This window comes from Lodderomyces beijingensis (assembly GCF_963989305.1).
Source record: "Lodderomyces beijingensis strain CBS 14171 genome assembly, chromosome: 5".
Lineage (NCBI taxonomy): Eukaryota > Fungi > Ascomycota > Pichiomycetes > Serinales > Debaryomycetaceae > Lodderomyces > Lodderomyces beijingensis.
The window spans coordinates 887,088-909,349 of record NC_089974.1 but is presented as its reverse complement, the minus strand read 5'-3'; the positions used below and the strand labels follow the sequence as shown (position 1 = coordinate 909,349).

Sequence of the window (22,262 nt, the reverse complement as noted above, 5' to 3'; positions counted from 1 at the left end):
CGCAAGATTTCTCTACAAGTTTTTTTCAATTTTTCTCTTCTATTGAAAACAAGCCGTCTATTCTAGAATGAAATGGTTTGGTGAGTTAGGTAGAAATGTAAAAGGCCTAACTACTTTGTCATGTGTCAAGCTAAAGCCGTGGTTCACAGTGAGAAACAATAAATGTTGAAATTCTGAACAGAAAAGGGCACAGTGAAAAAAATAAGGCAAGAGTGCCAATGCGGGGTGGTGGGTATGAGTCAAAGGAACCGATCTCAAGACTTGCTGGAGTCTATACCAATCTCAAACAACACGCACTTTCAAAAAAGTGCTCAACAGACCAAATGCTGGAAGCGAAGCGAAATGAAAAGAAAGTGAAAGAAAGGGTGGTGAAATCAATCACCAAATTCTCAATCGACTTGCTTCCTTTGCTTTAAGAAAAAAAACAAAAGGGGAAAAAGCGGAAACCTGCCTCAATAAAAGACGCCAGAAAGCAGAACAACAGCACTACAGTACAACTGCTAAAGAACAGCTAGCCTGTTGGTGCATGTGGTGGAGTTGGCGGAATTGGCGGCAGAAGGAGAGGCAGGTGAAACGGAGATGTATCATGGGCGGCAGTGGGATTATCTTCGGCGGAGAAACGGAGTTATAAAAAAAGCCCCTTTTGGAATCGGCTCGGGACAGTGCTCAGCACCAAGCGCACGTCACGTGACATTGGCTATAACGCCACGGGGTTGGCTTGCGCCTTTTCCTCCATGCTTATGCAATGTGTCAAAATAACCATGGAGCTGCCCCTTGCCACATTTATGGCTCTTTTGTTTCAAGCAACGCATGTAAAAAGAAAAGAAGGACGAATCGAAGAATAGCTCGTGTGTTGGTCATCGCCGCTGTCAATTTGAAGAGAGCGAAATAGAGCGAGTTGGCTTGCTCTCCTGGGCTCGTTTGTTGGTTTGTATGTGTGTTTAGCCAGAGACTGTGCAAGAAGTGTGGCATCTGTCATGGTTTTTTCCTTTTTGAGCTGATCTACGATCGTTTGGGACTGCCATCGTCGGCAATAGTTTCTGGCTGTAGCGAGTTTTGCTCCCTGCGTTCAACCTCAAAGCTTCCCAGCTGTCAGCAGGAAAGTTGATTAGCTATAAACGTTTGCGACGCTGCTAAGCTTCAACGGGGCATCGATGATGCTACTAAGCTTCAACGGGGCTTCGACGCTGCAGCTTCACTAGTGCCAGCAACAGAGGAGGGCCACGTTTATAACAACAGAATACTTTCCATCATTTCTATTTGCTGCTAGACTTATAGTGATGTCAAAAGATTTGATATCTCCAAAACCCGCAGTCACGTGATCTTGAGTTTCAGTTTCCACTCGTTCGTAGCAGAGAATATCATCATATGATACACAGCTCTACCCCCATGCTCTGTCACCTATCAAGGTAGCTGACATCTCAGCTTCAGTCCCCCCCTCTCTTCACATCTTCATCACTCTCCGAAGTAATAATTGATGAAACCGAGGCAGTCTAAAAAAAAACGAGTTTTGACTGCGTTGGCTCACGACGTCGATTAACGAGCCAAAATAGCCCATAATGTACCAATGTTTTTCAAGCAGAATCGACGTGAACTTCCTAGGTTTGTTATTCGGCTCAAAAGTCGCGTTGAAGAACCGGCTCTATGCCACCGGGGGAGGCGTACCTTACATATACTTACATGACACCGCGGACTGCAGCATCACGTTGCGTGAGGAGTTCCAAATCAGGTATAAACGCAGGTTCAGATACAGGCTCCAGTAGTAGTAGAGTAGAAGTCGCAGACGTAATAGCTACTCGATCCAATACCAGTTAATAATCACATCTCTCGTGAGGAGGTTTGGCTGTTGCCACTTGGGTGTGTTTGTTGGGAGAACTCTCTCTCGTGAGTGAGACGCGTACAGCTCACACTACATGGATCTTGTTTCCAGGTCAACACTCGCAATACATGAAATCCAAAAAGTAGACGTACGAAAACACTTGTAAGTAGGACCTTTTGCTCTCAACAATCGTAAGCTACAAGCTGTCATTCCATCTCAGCAGAATGGCTGATTTTTGTGGGGTTCACATTGAAAACAAAAAAAAGACCAAACTCACAGTTGGTTCATTAACAACATTTGGTTAAAGCCGGGCAGAGCGAGCCTGTGACATCAAGGCCCCAGAATTGTTGGAACCAACAAACGCCATCTGCCAACAAAACAATTCAATTTAATACATAACAAACGCACTACACTTTGGCTTCCTCTACATTCACTCACTCATTCACTAGATTGGCCATTGGCATATAAAAGCTCAGTTAGATAGAGAGACCTCGCATCCCAAGATCAACATCCACTGCAAAGAAAACCAAAAAAAAAAATAAAAATAAAAAAAAAAAAGACTCCCAACTCCCCACGATATTTCACCAGAGCTATAGATCACCTAGATCTACGTATAATTCTTCGCCAGGTCGCCACGGTTGCCACGGTTTGCCACTCTTACACCCCGCCCTTCTCACTTGTGTCGTTTTTGAAGAATGAGTCTACAGCAAATAGCGCCACTTGCCTACCTAAGAGCAGCCATAATAGCCCTTACCTTTGCCATTGGAGCACTATGCATTGCATCCTTCCAATGGATCTGCGTGCAACTACTCCAAAGCTCCCCATCGACACTATACGCGATAATAAGCACCACCAAGACCCATTTCGTCATCTTGTTGGGGTTCTTGACCTCGATAGTGAATCCATGCAAGATTGCAATCACCATAGACACGCAATCAGTGCCACATAGTCAGCAGTTTAAAGTCGATTCCACCGGCCACATCCACACTTTTCTCGACCCAAACTCGATTTTAATCTCAAACCACCAAATATATACCGACTGGTTGTTTATCTGGTTCCTCACGTACACGTCCAACCTCAGCAATAGCGTCTTTATCATCCTCAAGGACTTATCGAAAATCCCCGTGTTGGGCTATGGCATGAAGAACTTTAATTTCTTGTTTCTTTCGAGGAAATGGGAAAAGGACAAGGTGAAATTGACTAACCAGTTGTTGGAGATCGATGCCAACGCGAGAGGATTGGGTCCCGCCAACGGCGTCTCGATTCTAAGTTCAACCGAAAAGGAAATCAAGAAATGGCCCAAGGGGACTTGTTCAAAGCTGAAAGATCAGGCCGTATGGCCATACGAGTTGATCTTGTTCCCCGAAGGAACGGTAACGTCGGATCGAACCACCAAGAAATCGGCAGAGTACACCCTGGGCAAAGGTTTGCCTCCCTTGAAACACGTATTATCTCCTCGGGTACGAGGCTTGTACTTGTCGCTCAAGAAATTGCAAAACACAATAGAGGAAGTTTATGATATAACCACCGTGTATGGAGGCTTGCAACCGCACGAGTACGGAGAGATTAAATTCTCACTAAAAAATGTCTATTTACGCGGCCAAGGACCACCTGTGGTCAACTACTTTATCCGTGCCTACAAGATCAAGGATATCCCCGCATTGGGTGCGCAAGATGACGAAATCGACGATCTGACGCATGAGCAATTGCAAGAGTTTGAGAAATGGTTGTTGAAGATTTGGTATGAGAAAGATGCTTTGATAGACGGCTTCCACAAGACGGGGCATTGGCAAACCGATTTGAGTACACGCAAGATTGTGGGAGATTTCAAATTGAAGAACCCGTTGGAACTTGTGAGACCCTTTTTGCCCATCGCCACCATCGTCCTGGTCTTAATCACAATTGGCTACTTTGTTTCAGTTTTGCTAAGGTCGGGACTTGCCGAGTATCCCATCATGGAGTAAGAAAACCAACAACTAACTGTCTCCCTCGAGATTCTCACATGTATCCGTATACATGTCTTGCTCATTGCTAGCTTTTCAAGAGTATACATAGTTGGCGCTTGTTTTAGAATCGTAGAGGATAAGCATTAGATTTTTGTTTTACATACATACTATTTATCTTTGTGTCATTGGACGTAATATGTGTGGCCGCGAGTGTGCGCTGTGTGACAGACTTGTTTTGCACCCAATGTGAACAATTGCAAAGCTTCAACGAATTCTAAACTTTCGTCCCTGTCCCCCTTTGAGTTGGTTACCTAGTATATGACTGGGAGGAATTTCCCGCCTACTCACCAGGGGGATGAAATGAACGCACCACACCCGGGCTCAGTCATCCACAACTGAGATGTTTTTCGTGTCGAAAATTGCACTTTTCGCAACACTTCTAGTCCAGTTCATATCCACGGTGCTCCTCGCTTTCCTCCTCCTTGGCTGTATAGACTCTTCATCAAACTACTCCGACGTTTACTTGTTCAACTATTCATTCAACTCATCGTCAACCTTGTACCAGGAACTCGCACTCAACTCCTCCGCCACCTCACCAAACTCCACCACCACCTCACCAAACTCCACCGCCATCACCGCAACTAATAGCCAACTATCAGACGTCAATGTACGCATCGGCTACCTCGCGGCATGCATCGTGATCCAAGACGAGTCAGACTCGAAATACTGCGCCTACTACACCCACCTTTCGCAAATCCAGGAATTCGCCATCTCGTTCGAGGACAACACCACCAACTTGCTCGATATCGCATTGGCTTTCAGCAACGTGTGCCACTCGCACCTCTTGATGGCGTGCATCTTCTTGCACTTGTTCATGGACTTGATGCTATGCTACTTGATGCTCCCCGTGATGTGCTTCAAGCCCATAATCGAGCGGGTAGGATTAGCGGTAGCGTTCGTTAATGTGTTGTGTTGGGGGTTAGGCGCCATGTTGCAGTATCAGAGCGTGAGGACTACGAAGCGGATGATTAGCCAGGCGAGTTTCGGGACCTTGATGGGGAGCGGGGGAGGGAGAGCTGAAGCGATGACGTGGACTGCGTTTGCTTTTTGTCTTGTTGTTTTGGCTAGTTTCTTTGTTGTTTGTTGGGGCAGAGGGAGAGACGAGAGGGCCAAGGCGAGGGTTGACGCGGACAAGCTTGGTGAGCCTGCTGGCTATCCTGCTGGCTATCCTGCCGGTTATCCTGCCGGTTATCCTGCCGGTTATCCGGCCCAGTATCGATATGAAAAGGCTTAATGTAGAGGTGAGAGTACCGGTTTATATAGGACATTTAAATTTAAAAGAAGAACGATAACCCCCCCCCCTTGCTCGAATTTAGCGTGTAAGGGGGACCTAGTCTTGCAAGTTTATGGTGAAAGAATCCAATCTCTTGATTCTTACATGTAACACCTATTCCCTGCTTCGAATTGAACAAAGTGGCTCTTCGGCTTGCTGAAAGTACTCGTATCGGACCAGCACGTGACTTTCACGCCGATCTCACGTGACTTTGAAAAGTTTTGGCAAAGTCGATTTCCTCCCTTTTCCTTCAGAATTTTTTGCAACTGATAGATGTATAATACATACACACAACAGACCAGCCCCACGCTAGCAAGCTCAACCATAAACACACACACACGCAGATAGATACACTGCTGACGCCTGGCGGAGCAGTCTTTTTCCTTTAATTTATCCATACCATGTCGCACACACTGCAACTAGACGCGTTCGTGTGTCGGCTCCAAGAAAGTGAAGGCGATTACCGGACCAAACTCTCGATTCTTTCAGAGTTGTTGGACACCATTGAGACCTTCAATGGTGCCTCGGAGTACGAGTACTTTCTCAAGATCCTTATACCGATTTTCCTCAAGGAGCTAGATGAAGTTTCCATCTCGTTTGTATCGACGAGCCCCGAGCAGAAGTTGAGAAACAGTATACTCGAAATTTTGCATCGGTCCATCATGAATGAAACTTTCCAGCCTTATGCAAACCAGATCTTGGAGACTTTGACCAGTATGCTCACGAAGGAGAATGAGGAGAACGGGGTCTTGTGCATGAAGATCATCACTAGCTTGCACAAGGCGTACAAGGCCAAGCTTGCTGAGAAGGTGCAACCGTTTATTAAGATCATCGAGCAGATTTACGATAACATGGACGAATCTGTGAAGGAGGTCTTTGCCGATGACTCTACGAGTAATGCTGCTGCTACTGCCGGCGCGGGTAGTGCAGACGACAATAAGGAAGATGCCGATGAAGGAAAAGTAATGTCGCCAGCAACCTCGTTCAACGAGGAGACCCCGACCAAGTCATTGCGGAAAGCCGTTTACTCGTTCAAAACGCTAGCAGAATGCCCGATAACAATGGTGTCCTTGTACTCGTCCTATAAACAGCTCGTGGCCACCTCGCTATTGGAATTCCTCCCCAAAATTATTCACATTCTTCAACTTCAAGTTGAGCAACAGAAACAGTACCGTCAAGAGTCACCCAACGAAATCGTCACTTCCATCTCGCCAAAGATCAAGAATAGACAGGCGTATAGCGATTTCATCTTGGGCCAAGTCAAAGCTGCATCGTTTCTCGCATACGTCTTTATAAGAGGCTACGCAAGCCAATACTTGAACCCGGAAGAGAGCAAATGCGTGCCCGATGTGATTCTAAGACTATTGCAGGATTGTCCCGCAGATTTGTCGGTGGCCAGAAAAGAGCTCTTGCACGCCACAAGACACATTCTTTCGACTCCATTCCGAACCCAGTTTATCCCAAAGTTGGAGTTGCTCTTTGATGAGAAAATCTTGATTGGTGATGGCTTGACTTCGTATGAAACGTTGCGGCCATTGGCGTATTCCACCGTGGCTGATTTCATCCACAATGTGAGAAACGAATTGTCGCCTCCTCAAATTTGGTCAACGGTCAACATTTACTGCGACCTTTTAAAAGACGATTCTTTGGCGTTGACCGTGCAAATCATGAGTGCCAAGCTACTCTTGAATTTGGTGGAAAAGATTATGAAACTCCCAAACAAGTTGGAAGGCAGACAATTGTTTTTGATTATTATCGATTCATATGCCAAGCGATTCGAGAGCTTGAACCGGAAATACGACTTCATCATCTCCAAGCACGAAGACCACGAAAAGAAGAAACTTGCAAAGGAAGAAGACTCCAAGTTGGCGATTGAGAGGTACTCGTCGAAGCGGGATAGAAAGGAGAGTCAAGTACACAAGGTGGAGGAAAAAGTCAATGATGATATGGAAGTGGAAAAACTGGATGCTGAAAAGGAAGAACCCCCAAATGCAGATGCAGATGCAGACCCCCAAAAGAGACAAGAGGCTTCTCCTTCTACAGGATCGGAGCTCAATATCTTTAATCTCGACTATTACTCGCCCATCGCTACTTCTTCCGTTTTGAACAACTCGGATGTGCTCAAAGACGCGCGGTACCTTTTCAAGACGTTAATGACTTTTTTGAAATCAGTGGTGTTTGGATTAAAGAATTGCAACCCGCCGGTTCCTCCACAACCAGTGTCCACTGACCCTAGCAAACAACAGCAAGTCAACTACGACAAATGGAACGATTCGGCAAAATTAATCTCTGTTGAAGAAGTCAGCATCTTGCGCTCTTTGTTCCGAGGCGGCATCAGCTGTCTCAGATTCTTTGCCGCTTCTAAACCGAAAATTGCCGTGCCTCAAAAGGCGTTTGATTATTCAACGGGGGGCACCAACTTGCCCATCACGTCTTCCAAAGAGGAAAAAGACTTGATGGAGATATTCGCCACCATCTTTATCAACATCGATCCTGCCTCGTTCAACGAAATCGTCAGCAACGAGTTGCCATTCATGTTTGACTCGATGTTGGAAAATGCCGCGCTATTGCACTTGCCGCAGTTTTTCCTCACGAGCGAAGTCACCCTGGCCAACTTCTCGAGTATATTGATCTCGTTTCTCAAAAACAATTTGGCTCAATTGGGCAAATCAGACATTGTTAAAACTAGCATATTGACTAGACTATTCAAACTCTGCTTCATGTCGGTGAATTTGTTCCCCGCGACAAATGAAGCGGTGTTGCTACCGCACTTGAACTATCTCATTTTGGAGTCGTTAAAATTGAGCACGATGACCGAGGAGCCCATTGTTTACTCATACCTTGTGCGTTTATTATTCCGCAGCATCAGCGGCGGCAGGTTTGAAAACTTGTACAAGGAAATCATGCCCATATTGCCTATACTTTTGGAAAATCTCAACAAGATGATTGCTAACGCCAGACGGCCATATGAACGGGACATCTATGTTGAATTGTGCCTCACAGTACCGGTCCGGTTATCGGTATTGGTTCCTCACTTGAGTCATTTAACGAGACCGCTTGTTTACGCGTTGAATGGCTCGCAAGAGCTAGTTAGTCAAGGTTTGCGCACTTTTGAGTTGTGCGTGGACAACCTCACTGCTGAGTATTTCGGCCCCGTGATTGAGCCGGTCATCGATGACATCATGGCTGCCTTGTGGAAACATTTGGAGCCCGTTCCCTACCATCATCAGCATAGCCACACCGCGATCCGGATATTGGGCAAATTGGGCGGAAGAAACCACAAAAAGATTAAGTCTTGTGAACATCTAAACACGTTGAGTGACGTTGACCAGCAGATCAAGGCGTTGGTCCAAGTCTATGGCTTAGGCGACAAGCTTCCCTTGTCGGTTACCCCGGGGATCGAGTCAGCTATCAAATTGTTGGACGACCCGAGGTTGAAAATGCACTACCGGGTAAGTGCGTTCAAGTACCTTGCCAGTATATTGAAGCTATTCATCAACACCACGCCCATTCCGGACAACTTTGTCCAATACGCCCACGAGAGCGTTGAGTTTTTGAAAAAGGAGAAAATCGAAGATCTCGACGTTCAGTTGCAGCCGCTGGATATCAAAGATGCTGAGAAATTGGATCGTCAACAACAGTTGTTTGCCAAGTTGCTCGAAAAGCTCTTTTATGCAATCTCGGTTCCAGAGTTGAACCAAGAGGCCAAAGAACTCATCGATGGCTTAACCGTCCATTTCACCTTATTGCATCTCAGCAGCTCCGTCATTGACAAGATCAAAAAGGAGCGCAAATTTTCGGTGCAGGATAACGAGGGCAAGGCCTACATCAGTGAAAACGCGTTTCTCAGTGCCATTACTTTTGCTTTAAGCTTTTGGGATAAAGACGTGCGCCAGATGGGGATAGAAGTAGTCAAAAGAATTTACGACACAACGGTGACCACTTTTGGCTCTGAAGAAAACGCGTTATATTCATCCATCTTTAGGTCCTTGTTCTACAAGTTCACCCACTGCTGTTACAACGAATACTACAACGTGAAACTAGGCGGCGTGATTGGTCTCCGCACCATTTTCCGCGACTTGAATATCCCTCATTCGTGGTTTTACAAGAGACAGTTTGAGCTTGTTCGTGCTTTATTCTTTATCCTCAGAGATACGCCCGACACCGCCCCCGCTGAAGTCCGCGAAGCGGCCAAAGAATTGGTACTCGAAGTCTTGCGGAAATGCAACGGCGATCTCACAAAGGAAACCGTGATGGACAAGCCCTTTCAGACGCTTGTAGGCGCCATGGTCTACGATTTGGCTAGCCCCACGCCCGCAGTGAGGGAAGTGGCTCAGGAATGCTTAAAAGTGTTGTCTGAAGTCACGTCAACTCCAGTGGCGTCCATCATTGGACCATGCAAGCATTTGCTTTTAACTCCAATTTTTGGGAAACCTTTGCGAGCTCTTCCGTTTCCGATGCAAATTGGGAACATTGATGCAATTACATTCTGCTTGGGCTTACCGGATACCTTTTTGAGCTTCAACGAAGAGTTGAACAGGTTGTTATTGGAAGCGTTGGCGCTAGTCGACGCCGAGGATGAATCGTTGGCCAATGTCCATCGCTTGAGCGAGTATCGAACGTCGAAGCAGTTGATTGAATTGCGAGTGGTTTGTATCCGATTGTTGTCGTTGGCGTTATCGAAACCAGATTTCGCCATTGGCTCCTTGGCTGAGGCCAGGATCAGAATCTTGGGGGTGTTTTTTAAAGCCTTGTGCAACAAGTCCACCGAGATTATCAACGCGGCGCATCAGGGACTTGCGTCTAGCTTGCAAGAAAACGCCAAAATACCCAAGGAGTTGTTGCAGAATGGGTTGCGTCCGATGTTGATGAACTTGTCCGACCACAAGAAATTGACGGTTTCGGGCCTCGAGGCACTTGCACGATTATTGGAATTGTTGATCTCGTATTTTAGAGTAGAAATTGGAAGGAAATTGTTGGACCATCTCATGGCGTGGGCTCAAATCAATACACTCCGTCAAATTGCCGGTCAGAACTTGGGCAACAACCACACTGTGCAAGTGGTGATGGCCATATTGAACATTTTCCATCTATTACCCGCCAAGGCATACACATTCATGGAGGAAATCATCAACACGTTGCAATATTTGGAAGGACACTTGGATCGTCATCAGGACTCGCCATTTAGAAAACCAGTCTCGAAATTTCTCAACCGGTTTGCTGAGAACTGCATCGAGTATATGGTGAAGAATTTCAAGAATAGGAAATTGGGAAACATGCTTGCCTCAATTGCCGGCACCGAGGGTTGCGAAAATCTCCGCAAAGCTGCTCTGGCCCAGATCCAATTCTTGGCAGGCGATCTCCGTGCAGAAACCGACCCTGAGACCAAGGTGGTTAAATTTGCAAACTTGATTGACCTTGTCGATGCTATTGCCATCCACGACAAGGAGTGGTTTGGCAACCAAAAGGATTTGCTCATTGGATTATCTGGAATTGTAGGGGACATCAACGAGATAACGCAAGCACCAGTGTTGACGGCTGCTCATTTTCAAGGCGACCAAGCTACTGCCAAGTTGCAGCATCTCGTAGTGGAGTTTTTAAAAGGGAATGCCAAGAATGCCACCGATCTTCTTTTCATTGTCGTTGATCGCCACTGTCGCTTGAAGCGCAAAATTACCAATGAACTAGAAGATTATATTTTTAACGGCATTGTCGCTTCGAGCGACTTGGAGTTGAGAAACACGTATTTGACCAAGACTATGGAGTTTGTTAGCAACTCCAATCACTCGTTAAAGTCCAAGATTTTCTTTTTGAAGAAAGTCTTTGGCCCAATTTTCATTTATGAATCTGTAAAGACCGGTAACGTGGACATATTTTTCAAAAGTGGTGATTCCGATGAAGGAGAGACACCTGCATGGCTTGCCAACCTCAACAACAACATTTGGAAATCTCAAAACGATGTTATAACGGGCCACACCTCGGGCAAGTTGGACAGCTACCGGTACGCGCTCTTGGAGATTACTGCGTTGCTTTTGAAACTCGCTTCGGTGCAAGTGGGCAAGTTGCGCAAAGAGATTATCAAGTTTAGTTGGAACTACATCAAGTTGGACGACAACATTACCAAGCAAGTTGCATATGTGACCACGTCTTATTTCATTGCTGCATACGATACACCTGGTAAATTAGCGACGCAGGTCTTTGTGGCGTTATTGCGGACCCATCAGACCGACTCCAGGAATTTGGTTAGACAAGCCTTGGACATCTTGGCGCCGGTAATGTCGGAACGAATGAAGGACGAGTCGCCCGACAGTTGGTTGAAATGGCCGCGTCGTATCATATCCGAAGATGGCTTTAATGTCACCCAAGTGTTGAACGTCTACCAATTCATCGTGCAACACCCGGATTTGTTCTTTATAGCACGAGAACACTTTATTTCCAACATCATTACCGCCATGGGCAAGTTGACTATATTGGCTAATCCTGCTATCGAGAACCAGGTTTTGGCTATCGAGCTTGCCGAGTTGATTCTTTATTGGGAAAGGAAGGCCAAGGAACAAGGGGATAGGAAAAAGATAGAAGCGGGAGAAGACGATCAGCAAATGGAAGACGAAGATGAGCAGCAAAAAACAAAAGAGGAGAAGAACCAGGCGGACGGAGAGAAGCAACAAGAAACGCAACAAGAAACGCAACAAGAAAAGCAAGGAGAGGAGCAGAAGAAGGAAGAAGAGGAAGGGAGCAAGGCAGATGTCGTAAATGAGGAGATCAAGAATGCAGTTAAGGAAGTGAAAGAAGAAGAAAAAATAGGAGGAGACTTTAGCACTTCTGCTTCCTTCTCGGTTCCTTTTGGTCAACGGGAAGCATGCGTTACGTTTTTGATTAGATATGTCTGCATCAGTCCGCAAAGAGCATCTGAAAGTGAATTGGGGCAAAAGGCATTGGGCATTCTTTACGACTTGCTAAGTCCAGACTATTGGCCAGAGGTGACAATCAAATTGAGCTTTTTTGAGAAATTCTTGCTCTCAAATGACCTCAACTCGAGCAACTTGATAGGCTACTGTTTGAACGCGTTGGAAGTGCTTGGAGTTGTATTAGAATGGAAAACTCCCGAGTGGATTGTTTCCAGCATTTCCTATTTGCACAAATTGCTCGAAAAATGTATCAAATCGGAAAACCATGATATTCAGGAAGTGTTGCAGCGAGTCTTGTGCACAATCTTGGAAGCGATAAACGATCAAAGAGGCACAGAGGAAGAGGACGACGACGACGACGACGACGACGTCAAGGAATTCATTAACATGTTGACCACGTCTGTGTCTGAAGACTTGGGTGAGATGCCCTCAGTGGCCGCTGGCGTTACTTTAGCATGGACGTTGGCGCAGTATAGACCGGCCACATTGGACCCGCTCCTTCCTACAATAATGAAAACTTTTAGTAAGCTTTGCAAAGACCACATAACAATCACGCATCAAGGATCACAAACATCGTCATCCAACAAGGACAACACTAGTCAGGAGTTTGAGGCCAAAATGACAACCAAACTTTTGGAAAAAATCTTAAATTTGTGCTCGATGAGAATCTCGAACCTTGGTGACCAGAGGAGAATCTTTTTATCCCTATTGGCCCAATTAATTGAAAGGAGTTTGGACAAGGAAACGTTGGAGAAGATTATCAAGATTGTGAAAAACTGGGTCTTTTCAAGGACAGATTTATTCCCGACTACAAAGGAAAAAGCGGCAATCTTGACCAAGATGATGGTTTTCGAAGTTAGAGGTGAACCAACGTTGTCAAAGGAGTTTTACCAGATCATTGTCGATATTTTTGAAGACGATTCTTTTAGCTGCACCGAATTGACGGTTAGGATGGAGCAGCCATTCATGGTTGGAACAAGGTCGCTTGACGTGTCAATCAGAAGGAAATTGATGTCTATTTTGAACAATAGTCTTGAAAAAGACATTGCAAAGAGATTGTACTACGTGATACGCGAGCAAAACTGGGAGTATCTAGCCGATTACGACTGGTTGAACCAAGCCTTGCAGCTATTGCTTGGTTCTTTCAACATGGATGCGAAGATTGAATTTGCAGCCAATGAGAACAAGTTGGCTCCTATTGGGACATTGCCAATCTCGTCATCAACCGACAACATGGAAGTTGACTCGAATCAAGAGTTGAAGGAAATGTTGGAAAAACACGCGGGTTTTTTGTCGAGGACCAGTGCTTTGAAGGCGTCCGACGTGTTTGAACCATTGATTGACATGTTTTATCAAAGCAGCGAGTCGATCCACAAAACATGGGCCTCAATTTTCCCCGTTGCATTCCAATCGATTCCGAGATCGGAGCATTTGGACTTTACGCGATTCTTGGTGATTTTGTTATCCAAAGACTATCACACCCGTCAAACGGACATGCGTCCCAATGTGATTCAATCTCTTTTGGAAGGCATTGCGCGCTGCTGGAACTTGCAACTTCCGCCGTTTGCTGTTGAGTGCCTCGCGGCAAATTATGAGTCGTGGTCACAGGGACTCCATATTCTTGAACGCATGAATGAAGAGTCTGTCAATGCAAATGCAGACGTTCGTGATGTGATCCAGGATGCGTTAACCAAGCTTTATGCCACGCTCAAGGAAGACGATATGTTTTACGGCATTTGGAGGAGAAGAGCCAAGTACAATGAGACAGTGAGCGCGTTGTCGTATGAGCAAATTGGGCTCTGGGACAAGGCACAGCAGTTGTACGAGACTGCGCAAATCAAGGCTCGAAGCGGTGCTTTGCCATATGGCGAGTCCGAATATGCATTGTGGGAAGACCATTGGATTTTGTGTTCAGAAAAGCTCCAGCACTGGGACATTCTCACCGACCTAGCAAGGCACGAAGGTTTCTCTGATTTGTTGTTGGAGTGTGGCTGGAGAGTTGCTGACTGGTACAGCGACAGGGAAACGTTGGATCACACCGTGAAGAACGTTATGGATGTTCCAACGCCTCGTCGCCAAGTGTTTGAGACGTTTTTATGTCTACAGGGATATGGTCAGGAAAAGGAAACGCTACTGGATTTGTCTCGATTGTGTGACGAAGGGATTCAGCTTGCGCTTCGAAAGTGGCACGGCTTACCGAAAAGATTCACCAATGCGCACATCCCACTTCTTCACACTTTTCAACAGTATGTTGAGTTTATGGAAGCTAGTCAAGTGTATTCCAGTTTGGTCAGCACCAATGCTCAGAATTTGGATGTCAAATCGCAAGAGTTGAAGCGAGTCTTGCAGGTGTGGAGGGAAAGATTACCCAACATCTGGGATGATATCAACATTTGGAACGACCTCGTTACTTGGCGTCAGCACGCGTTCCAAGTCATCAACAAGGTGTATATGCCGTTTATCCCCGTTTTGCAGCAATCGAATTCTGGAAGCAACGCCAACTCCTACGCATATCGAGGTTTCCATGAAATAGCCTGGGTCATCAACAGGTTTGCCCATGTAGCGAGAAAGCACAATATGCCTGAGGTTTGCATCAAGGAGTTGACAAGAATATACCAATTGCCGAACATTGAAATACAAGAAGCTTTTTTGAAATTGAAGGAGCAGGTCAAGTGCCACTACCAAAATCCAAACGAGCTCAACACTGGTCTCGATGTTATTAGCAACACAAACTTGGTTTACTTTGCAACGCAACAAAAGGCTGAATTTTTTACGCTCAAGGGAATGTTTTTGAACAAGTTGAACCAAAAGGATGAAGCAAACAAGGCATTTGCCACCTCGGTTCAAATCGACCTCAATTTGCCTAAAGCCTGGGCCGAGTGGGGTATGTTTAACGATCGCAGATTCAAGGAGAACCCTGACGACATGGTTTATGCCAATAATGCAATCAGTTGCTACTTGCAGGCAGCTGGATTGTACAAAAACGGCAAGACGAGGAAGCTACTTGCGAGAATCATGTGGTTGATAAGCTTAGATGACTCTTCGGGCACTTTGGCGCAAGCGTTTGAAAATTTTAGAGGAGAAGTTCCCGTGTGGTATTGGATCACGTTTATTCCGCAGTTGTTGACCTCGTTATCGCATCGAGAAGCCAAGTTGGCCAAGCAGATCTTGGTGAGAATTGCAAAGAGCTACCCGCAGGCTTTGCACTTTCAACTCAGGACAACGAGGGAGGATTTTGCAGCGCAGCAGCGGCAAGCCATTGAGTTGGCTCGTCAACAGGCTGCAGCTGCAAACGCTGCCGCTGCAAATGCTGCAAATACTGTAGCGGCTGCCAATGCTGCCAATGCTGGAAATGCCTCTGGCAATACAGTCAACGGTGGCAACGACAAGGACGGAAACGATCAAGCAAGAACGGATTCCCAGGGAGGACAACAGTCGCCCAAGTCCAATGTCTCTCAATCACTATCGCCAGGACAAGGTGGCTCGCAACCACCGCAACCATCGCAGCCATCGCAGCCATCGCAGCTTCGTGCACAAGCCCAGATTCCTTTATCTGTTCCCGCGTGGGTGCGTCAACCGTTGGAGCACGTGGAAGAAATCATGGCGATATTAAAAACCGCGTATCCATTATTGGCGTTGTCATTGGAATCTCTTGTCGACCAAATCAACCAACGTTTCAAGTGCACTCCTGACGAAGACGCCTACAGATTAGGAGTGGCATTGCTCAACGATGGTGTCCAGTATATGAACAGACTTGGAAATCCCAAAGACGATGCCAAACTTCCACCAGTAACCGAGGCCAACATCACCAGATTTGCCGAGACTGTTTTGCCCAAGCAAATCAGAGCTGAATTTGAAAAAGATTTGGTTCTTTCAAAGCCAAACTTGAAGACGTACGTTACAAAGTTGCGGAAATGGAGGGATCGGCTCGAGGATAAATTGGACAGAAGGTCAACAAAAGTCAACTTGGAGAATTTGTGTCCACATCTAAGCGAGTTTCACCACCAGAAATTTGAAGAAATTGAAATACCGGGCCAATACTTGTTGAACAAGGACAACAACAGTCATTTCGTCAAGATTGAGCGGTTCCTTTCCACGATTGATTTGGCTCGTGGCACCAATGCGTGCTACAAGAGGTTGAGGATCCGCGGCCACGATGGAAGCTTGCACACATTTGCCGTGCAATTCCCAGCTGCTAGACATTGCCGTCGTGAGGAGTCCGTTTTCCAATTGTTTCGAATCTTCAACGATAGTATATCAAGAAAAGTCGAGACTAGACGGAGAAACATCCAGTTCACTTTGCCCATTGCCGTACCCTTGTCGCCCCACATCCGAATTGTCAACGATGACGTTAGCGATATCTCATTGCAGAAGATATATGAAAGTTTCTGCAAAAAGAATGGCAAGAGCAGGGATGAGCCATTTATCTACACCGTGGACAAGTTGAGAGCCGCGTACGACCCGAGATTGCCCAAGCCCGATTTGCCAAGTATCCGGGTTGAGATATTGAGTGCCATTCAAACATTGCTCGTGCCCTCGACGGTCTTGAAAAACTACTTCTTGGAGCTTTATCCAAGATTTGACGATTTCTGGTTGTTTAGAAAGCACTTCACGTCGCAATACGCCTCCTTCATTTTCACCACGTACATGATGTGCGTCAATGCCAGACAGCCGCAAAAGATACATGTCAGCAAAAACTCAGGAAACGTTTGGACTTCAGATATGCTCCCTTGTAAGATCCCCAATAGAGCAGCGATTGACCCCAACAATCCACAAGTGAAGCAGCCGACCCCCATCTTTGTCAATGCCGAACAAGTGCCATTTAGATTGACTCCAAACATCCAAAAGTTGATTGGGGAAAGTGGCTTGGAGGGGATCTTGGCAGTCAACGTGCTTTGCACGGCACGCGCGCTCTTGGAGCCAGGTTCAGATTTGGAGCAGTATTTGACCTTGTTTGTTAGAGACGAAGTTATATCTTGGTTAGCGCAGAGCAAAGAGCACAAGCACGCGTCGATTGCAGCCCAGGATAAGCAATTGCGAGACGTGGTCAAAGTCAATGTTGAGAGTATCACCAAAAGAGTGATCAACATGGGCCACATTCCTTCCAATGGGGCAGTCACCACGCAAAACATGCTCGAGTTGATTTCTCAAGCCGTCAATCCTCGAAACTTGGCAGCTGCCGACACCTTGTGGATGGGCTACTTTTAAAAAAAAAAAATTGAAAGATAATGTATCAGAGTCGAATATGTATATATCCTTTTTAGCATTATTGTGTTCGTAGCATAAATAAATATGTACCATTAGGAACCAACCTCCTACTTGCATACCGGACCTCGGACCTCACATCATATCATTCACATTGCAAAATACTTGTCTTGGGAACGGTTAAGCCTAGCCAAAGAGAAACTACTGATCAAGTTCTGCGTCTGCCTCGTTGCCTTGATCGTTCTGCGGTCGACTTTGCAAGTGATGTACTCCAAGGCTCTCTCACAGACAACAACAAGTCCAAAACACGACATGGTGGCCAAGATTGAGAAAACCATTGCTCCAATACTAAAAATGTTCACGTACAATTCGACATTGGTCCTGGTGATCTTGGCGGACCCCCTCTGTTTTTCAATTTGGAACATTTCGCCCGCATTCAAGTTTTGAATCACTGCCGTGATATTCAACGACATCCCGACTGCCTCCAAAATAAATGAACAAAATAAGCACCTCAATGAAAGTAAAGTAGGTATAGTGCTGGAACATAGTGGAAGAATGGACGCATTGATTGCAAACTAAATAGAAAACAAAAAAGGAAAAAAGAAAAAGAACAAATGGTTAGCAAAAAAAAACGAAAAGGGTCTTGACACATGTGGTTCTGGGAGTTGCAGAACCCTGTTGATCTATATTTTTTTCGTATCGGTTTTCTTTTTGTTTCACGTACCATGATCAATGTATAGATGCTGGCAATGACACACATTGCAGGTCGATTCTCAATCTCTTCCAATGGGACACACGCATAAATCAAAATGTACTGAACCAACAAGAATGTGAAATACATAATGAACAAATTCTTAAATAGCTGCAAATTGTATATGCTCTCTATACTCTCAATGATTGTATTGTTTCCCACATTGATTCTTTGACCCTCGGGGATTGGAGGATCAAATAGGACGTTGTGAACCATGGTCGTTTCTCATCAATGTTCAATGGTTCAAATGTTCAAGGTTCAAGAGTCGGTTGGCGAAAATAATATTCCCTGGAAACCGGAATCCAATCGCTGTTTCATGGCATATATTAATAAATTAAGCAAAAAAGTTTGGCAACCTGGAACTTAGGTTCTTCGTATGCAATCGTTCTGTGCAAAATGCTTGAAGCATATCAAAAAAAAAAATTGAAAAAAATTAAAAAAAGTGAAGTCCAAGAAAATTCCATTTTATGATGTTTGTGAAGTTTGTGAAGTTTGAAAAGTTTCCTCAGACCTGTATGTCTCTCAACCTCAATCTCGGGCTCCAAGCGATTTTTCCCTCGATTTCCCTTGAATGTAAGAAAGAAAAACTGAATTCGTCTAGTCTATTTCCACTGATGAAATTCTTCTATTCTGCATTTGCAGGTGTAGGTGCTGGTGTTGGTGTTGGTGGAACCCAGGGCGCCGCTGGTCGTGAAGTAACCAATCGATTGTACAATTCCCGCTCTAGTTTCGGGAACATCTTGTTGCTCAATTCCACCCCGGTGCTGATCCAACATCCCCAGCTCCCCATCATATTCGCCATGAGCATGTCTGTAAACAACCGGTCGCCAACAACAATGATTTCGTTGGGTTTCACATCGAGATCAGCAAAGTACCGCTTGATTTCGTCCAAGCAACCGGGCTTCTTGACACTGTGGCGCAAAACCGTGACCCCCGTCTTTGATTCGAGAACTTGGGCTTGCTCATGGTTAACGTCATCGTCGGTTCCTGCTGAATTGCTGACAATGAGTAGATTCCTGGCCGGGTAGGTGTCTGTTAACTTTTTCCACGCTTGCTGCAAGAAAAGTACCCACTTGTTAGTATGCGGCGACCATTCTATTGAAAACACAACGGCGTAGGAATCAGCGTCTTGCCGCTGTTTGTTTTTTATTACGTACTTCATAGTTGGGCCACACTTTATCGTCGTGGTCTCTGGCAAAGCAGTTGTCCTTGTCTAGGACCACTCCTTTGATCCTGACATCGGGACGATCTGGTATCTGAAACGGTATCGTCAACTGGTCGAAAGACAGCGCTGTGAGATGCGGAAGACATAACGCGGGGTTGTAAAGCAATCTAGACGCATTCAAAGTGGCACTCAAGTTAAAAAGCTGCGGCATTGGGAGAAGCAAGACGAAAAAGGGCTGTTCCAGCTGTATCTGTTGGCAATCGACCTATGTCTGTAATCTCATTGCAAGATGTAGTGCCATCCTTCGGGTTTCAGCAAAAGTGTTGAAAAATCCCCCCAGCGAGTGGGTTGAGAAAAAATTGAAAAAAAAAAAACTTGATCAACATCCGTTTGGAAGATTTGAATAGCATAAAGCTCTACACTTTCACCGCTTTGGCACCATAACGGAGAAGTAAAGGTATGTCGCCGTCCGAAGATTCAATTCAGCAACCTAATGGTTCTTCCACGTCTGCCAAAACGCGCACGCTGCGCACCGGCAGAGGGGGCAGAGCAGCGGGTTCAGGACAGCGAAGAGGTGGTGGTGGAGGAGGAGGATACCCTCGGAACGAGGAGGTTGCATCGTTGGCACCGCCACCGGGTCTCGCCAGAAGGTCCGGAATTGAACAGGACGAAGTGGTGCCTGAAGGCGAGCAATGTGTTATTTGTGCAGAACGGATTGAGTATGCGGCATTGACCCCCTGTAATCACACCACGTGCCATAAATGTACATTCAGACAACGAGCGTTGTATGAAAAGAACAACTGCTTGATTTGTCGTAGCGAAAACGAACGTGTTGTGATGACGGAGTTGCTCGATAAGGAGTATGACGAGGTGAAACAGCTGGGCGTGGTAAACTGCAGCGACGAAACTTTCAACATTGATTTTACACAAGAGTACGTCAAGAGGGACACTTTGAGATTGTTGGCAAACGAATGCTCGATATGCAATGAGACGCTTGCAGCTTTTAAAGACTTGACTGAGCACGCGAGAGACGCCCACGGTAAGTACTATTGTCTCATCTGTTCCAGGTTTAAAAAGGCATTCAAGATTGAACTTAAACTATACAACTATAAAAATTTGCAAAAACACCAGAGCCAAGGCGATGAGTCTGGATTCGGCGGACACCCCGAATGCAGGCACTGTCGAGGCAAGCGTTTTTATTCGGAGGACGAGTTGAATGTACATATACGCGAGCGTCATGAGAGATGCCACATTTGCGATCAAACCACACCCAAGACGGCCGACTATTACAGAAACTACGAAGAGTTGTACAGGCATTTCGCGCAGCACCACTACGTTTGCACAGTTGCTTCGTGTGTGGAAAAGAAATTTGTCGTGTTTGGGGATGACTTGGACTTGACGGCACACATGTTGAAAGAGCATGGTGGGTTGAGCAATAATGGTAATCGAGTGGTTATCGGCTCCAACTCCCATCATACACACCAATACCACCATCATAATAGTAGTAGTGCCCCACGTCAATTTGGCCAGTTGTCGACGTTCAACAATGCGAGATGGTTGAGTTCAAACTCAGACCAAGAAGAAGACCAGCAGTCGCCCGAGATCAAGAAAAGAAGATTTGAAGAACGAGCAAAGCATTACCTCAACTACGACCACAACAAGTACAATGAGTTTGTCAAGTTGAACGAAACGTTTAAACGCAAAAGGATCAACGCCGAGGAGTTGTTGCAAATTTACAAGCAAAATTTATTTATTCATCAAACGATCGAGGAGTTGAATCTTTTAGTAAAAGAGTTTTTGGAGTTTTTCCCCGAGGGGAGCGATTTGCAAAAGGATCTTCTTTCTATCCTAGTTCAAGAAAACGAGGAGACTCCAACTGAACAGTTCCCCATACTAGGAGGCAGGTCAGCTGCAAATGCTTTCAGCACCGGTGGCTGGTTGAATGGCAATCGCTCGGCATCGCCAGTAGACAACTTCCCACCGTTGAAGAAGCCAGTCAAGGTCAACTACATCAATCCCAACGAACAGCCCATCAGGTACACCACGGTGGTCAAAAAGACACCACAACCAAAGAAGAAACCCGCTGTCACAATGGCAAGCCCGTATCTCCCAAATTATCTCGATAACACGAGATCCAAGTCCAACCCGTCCATAAACGAGACGCCGCGCTTGGGCCAGAGTGGTTCATCTTCGTCTTCTGCATCTGCATCTTCATCGAAATTGAGCCTGATGTCTAACCAGGGCATAGATGATGGCAAGTTTCCCGCATTACAGAAGAAGAGCACAAAGAAGGTCATTCCTCGAGTCAACGAGGTCAAGGTGATGGATCCTAAAAACTGGGGTCAGCCGCAAGCTGAATTTTTAGTTGGTAGTTCCAACGGCAATGATAGTGATGATGGCGGCCTTGAGATTTTCGACAAGAGGAAGCAGAAATTGAAGAAGAAACAAGATAGGCTTTTGTTCAGTAACGCTTTTTAAGGACTCCATTGCATCTACGTTAGTTGCATAGTTTATACATGGAACATGGAAATGATATTTATACAGATGAGAAAGACATGGGCGGGGCCTACTCCTTTCTTTTTTGTAAAGAAGTAACTGGATGATTGCTAGTTATAGTCTGCGGTACCTCCTCTCTCACCCACACGTCTGAGAAATGCTTTCTTTTTTATTTCCTTTAGTCAAATGGAGACGAGGTCCCTACTGGTTTTTACCTGGCAATAGCAAGCCCCGTGCCGTCCCCATTTGATGAGAGCAATGTTTTCACCGCAAAGGTGAAGTTCTTTTGTGCGACGCGGTATCCAACCAGCCAATGCCGGTGCTGGAGAATAACCTCGGGCAATAAACACACACATAAACGCCGGCACATTGCATTCTTTTCTGACAAAATGCACCCCTAGCCCTCTTCATATCAGGGAAACATGCTACTCAGATCGAGGCTCAACTGCAAGAGGGAGAAAAGAAAAGAGAATGAAAAGAATGGATATGGATATGCCGTTGCGATTTGTTCTGGAATGCGAAATCTCGTAGATTCCGTAAATCCCGCTCGACTTTGTGTTCTTCAACAGTTGCCGGCTATTTGGGGGGGTCCATTCAGAGACTCCTCAATTTCCACACTTCTTGAGACGGACGATGGAG

At 45.7% G+C, this 22,262-nt stretch overlaps 6 protein-coding genes across 6 annotated transcripts; 4 read left to right on the top strand and 2 right to left on the bottom strand. All coding sequences in view use genetic code 12, as the record gives it.

Moving 5' to 3' along the window:
• Window positions 1-2,514: 2,514 nt before the first annotated feature.
• On the top strand, window positions 2,515-3,783 carry LODBEIA_P42710 (uncharacterized protein; the record flags this gene model as incomplete). Its single annotated transcript, XM_066974474.1, has 1 exon — window positions 2,515-3,783. One exon carries the CDS (start codon window positions 2,515-2,517, stop codon window positions 3,781-3,783), a length of 1,269 nt encoding a protein of 422 aa, XP_066831209.1.
• A 382-nt stretch (window positions 3,784-4,165) lies between these two features.
• LODBEIA_P42700 (uncharacterized protein) lies at window positions 4,166-5,059 on the top strand (the record flags this gene model as incomplete). Its single annotated transcript, XM_066974473.1, has 1 exon — window positions 4,166-5,059. One exon carries the CDS (start codon window positions 4,166-4,168, stop codon window positions 5,057-5,059), a length of 894 nt encoding a protein of 297 aa, XP_066831208.1.
• Window positions 5,060-5,499: 440 nt separating this feature from the next.
• LODBEIA_P42690 (uncharacterized protein) lies at window positions 5,500-17,214 on the top strand (the record flags this gene model as incomplete). The annotated part of the gene is made up of 1 exon (XM_066974471.1): window positions 5,500-17,214. The coding sequence occupies one exon, from the start codon at window positions 5,500-5,502 to the stop codon at window positions 17,212-17,214; it is 11,715 nt and encodes a 3,904-aa protein (XP_066831207.1).
• Window positions 17,215-17,360: 146 nt separating this feature from the next.
• LODBEIA_P42680 (uncharacterized protein) lies at window positions 17,361-18,178 on the bottom strand (the record flags this gene model as incomplete). Its single annotated transcript, XM_066974470.1, has 2 exons — window positions 17,361-17,786; window positions 17,936-18,178. The coding sequence occupies 2 exons, from the start codon at window positions 18,176-18,178 to the stop codon at window positions 17,361-17,363; spliced, it is 669 nt and encodes a 222-aa protein (XP_066831206.1).
• Window positions 18,179-18,587: 409 nt separating this feature from the next.
• On the bottom strand, window positions 18,588-19,338 carry LODBEIA_P42670 (uncharacterized protein; the record flags this gene model as incomplete). Its single annotated transcript, XM_066974469.1, has 2 exons — window positions 18,588-19,016; window positions 19,120-19,338. 2 exons carry the CDS (start codon window positions 19,336-19,338, stop codon window positions 18,588-18,590), a joined length of 648 nt encoding a protein of 215 aa, XP_066831205.1.
• A 248-nt stretch (window positions 19,339-19,586) lies between these two features.
• On the top strand, window positions 19,587-21,605 carry LODBEIA_P42660 (uncharacterized protein; the record flags this gene model as incomplete). The annotated part of the gene is made up of 1 exon (XM_066974468.1): window positions 19,587-21,605. The coding sequence occupies one exon, from the start codon at window positions 19,587-19,589 to the stop codon at window positions 21,603-21,605; it is 2,019 nt and encodes a 672-aa protein (XP_066831204.1).
• Window positions 21,606-22,262: the final 657 nt, after the last annotated feature.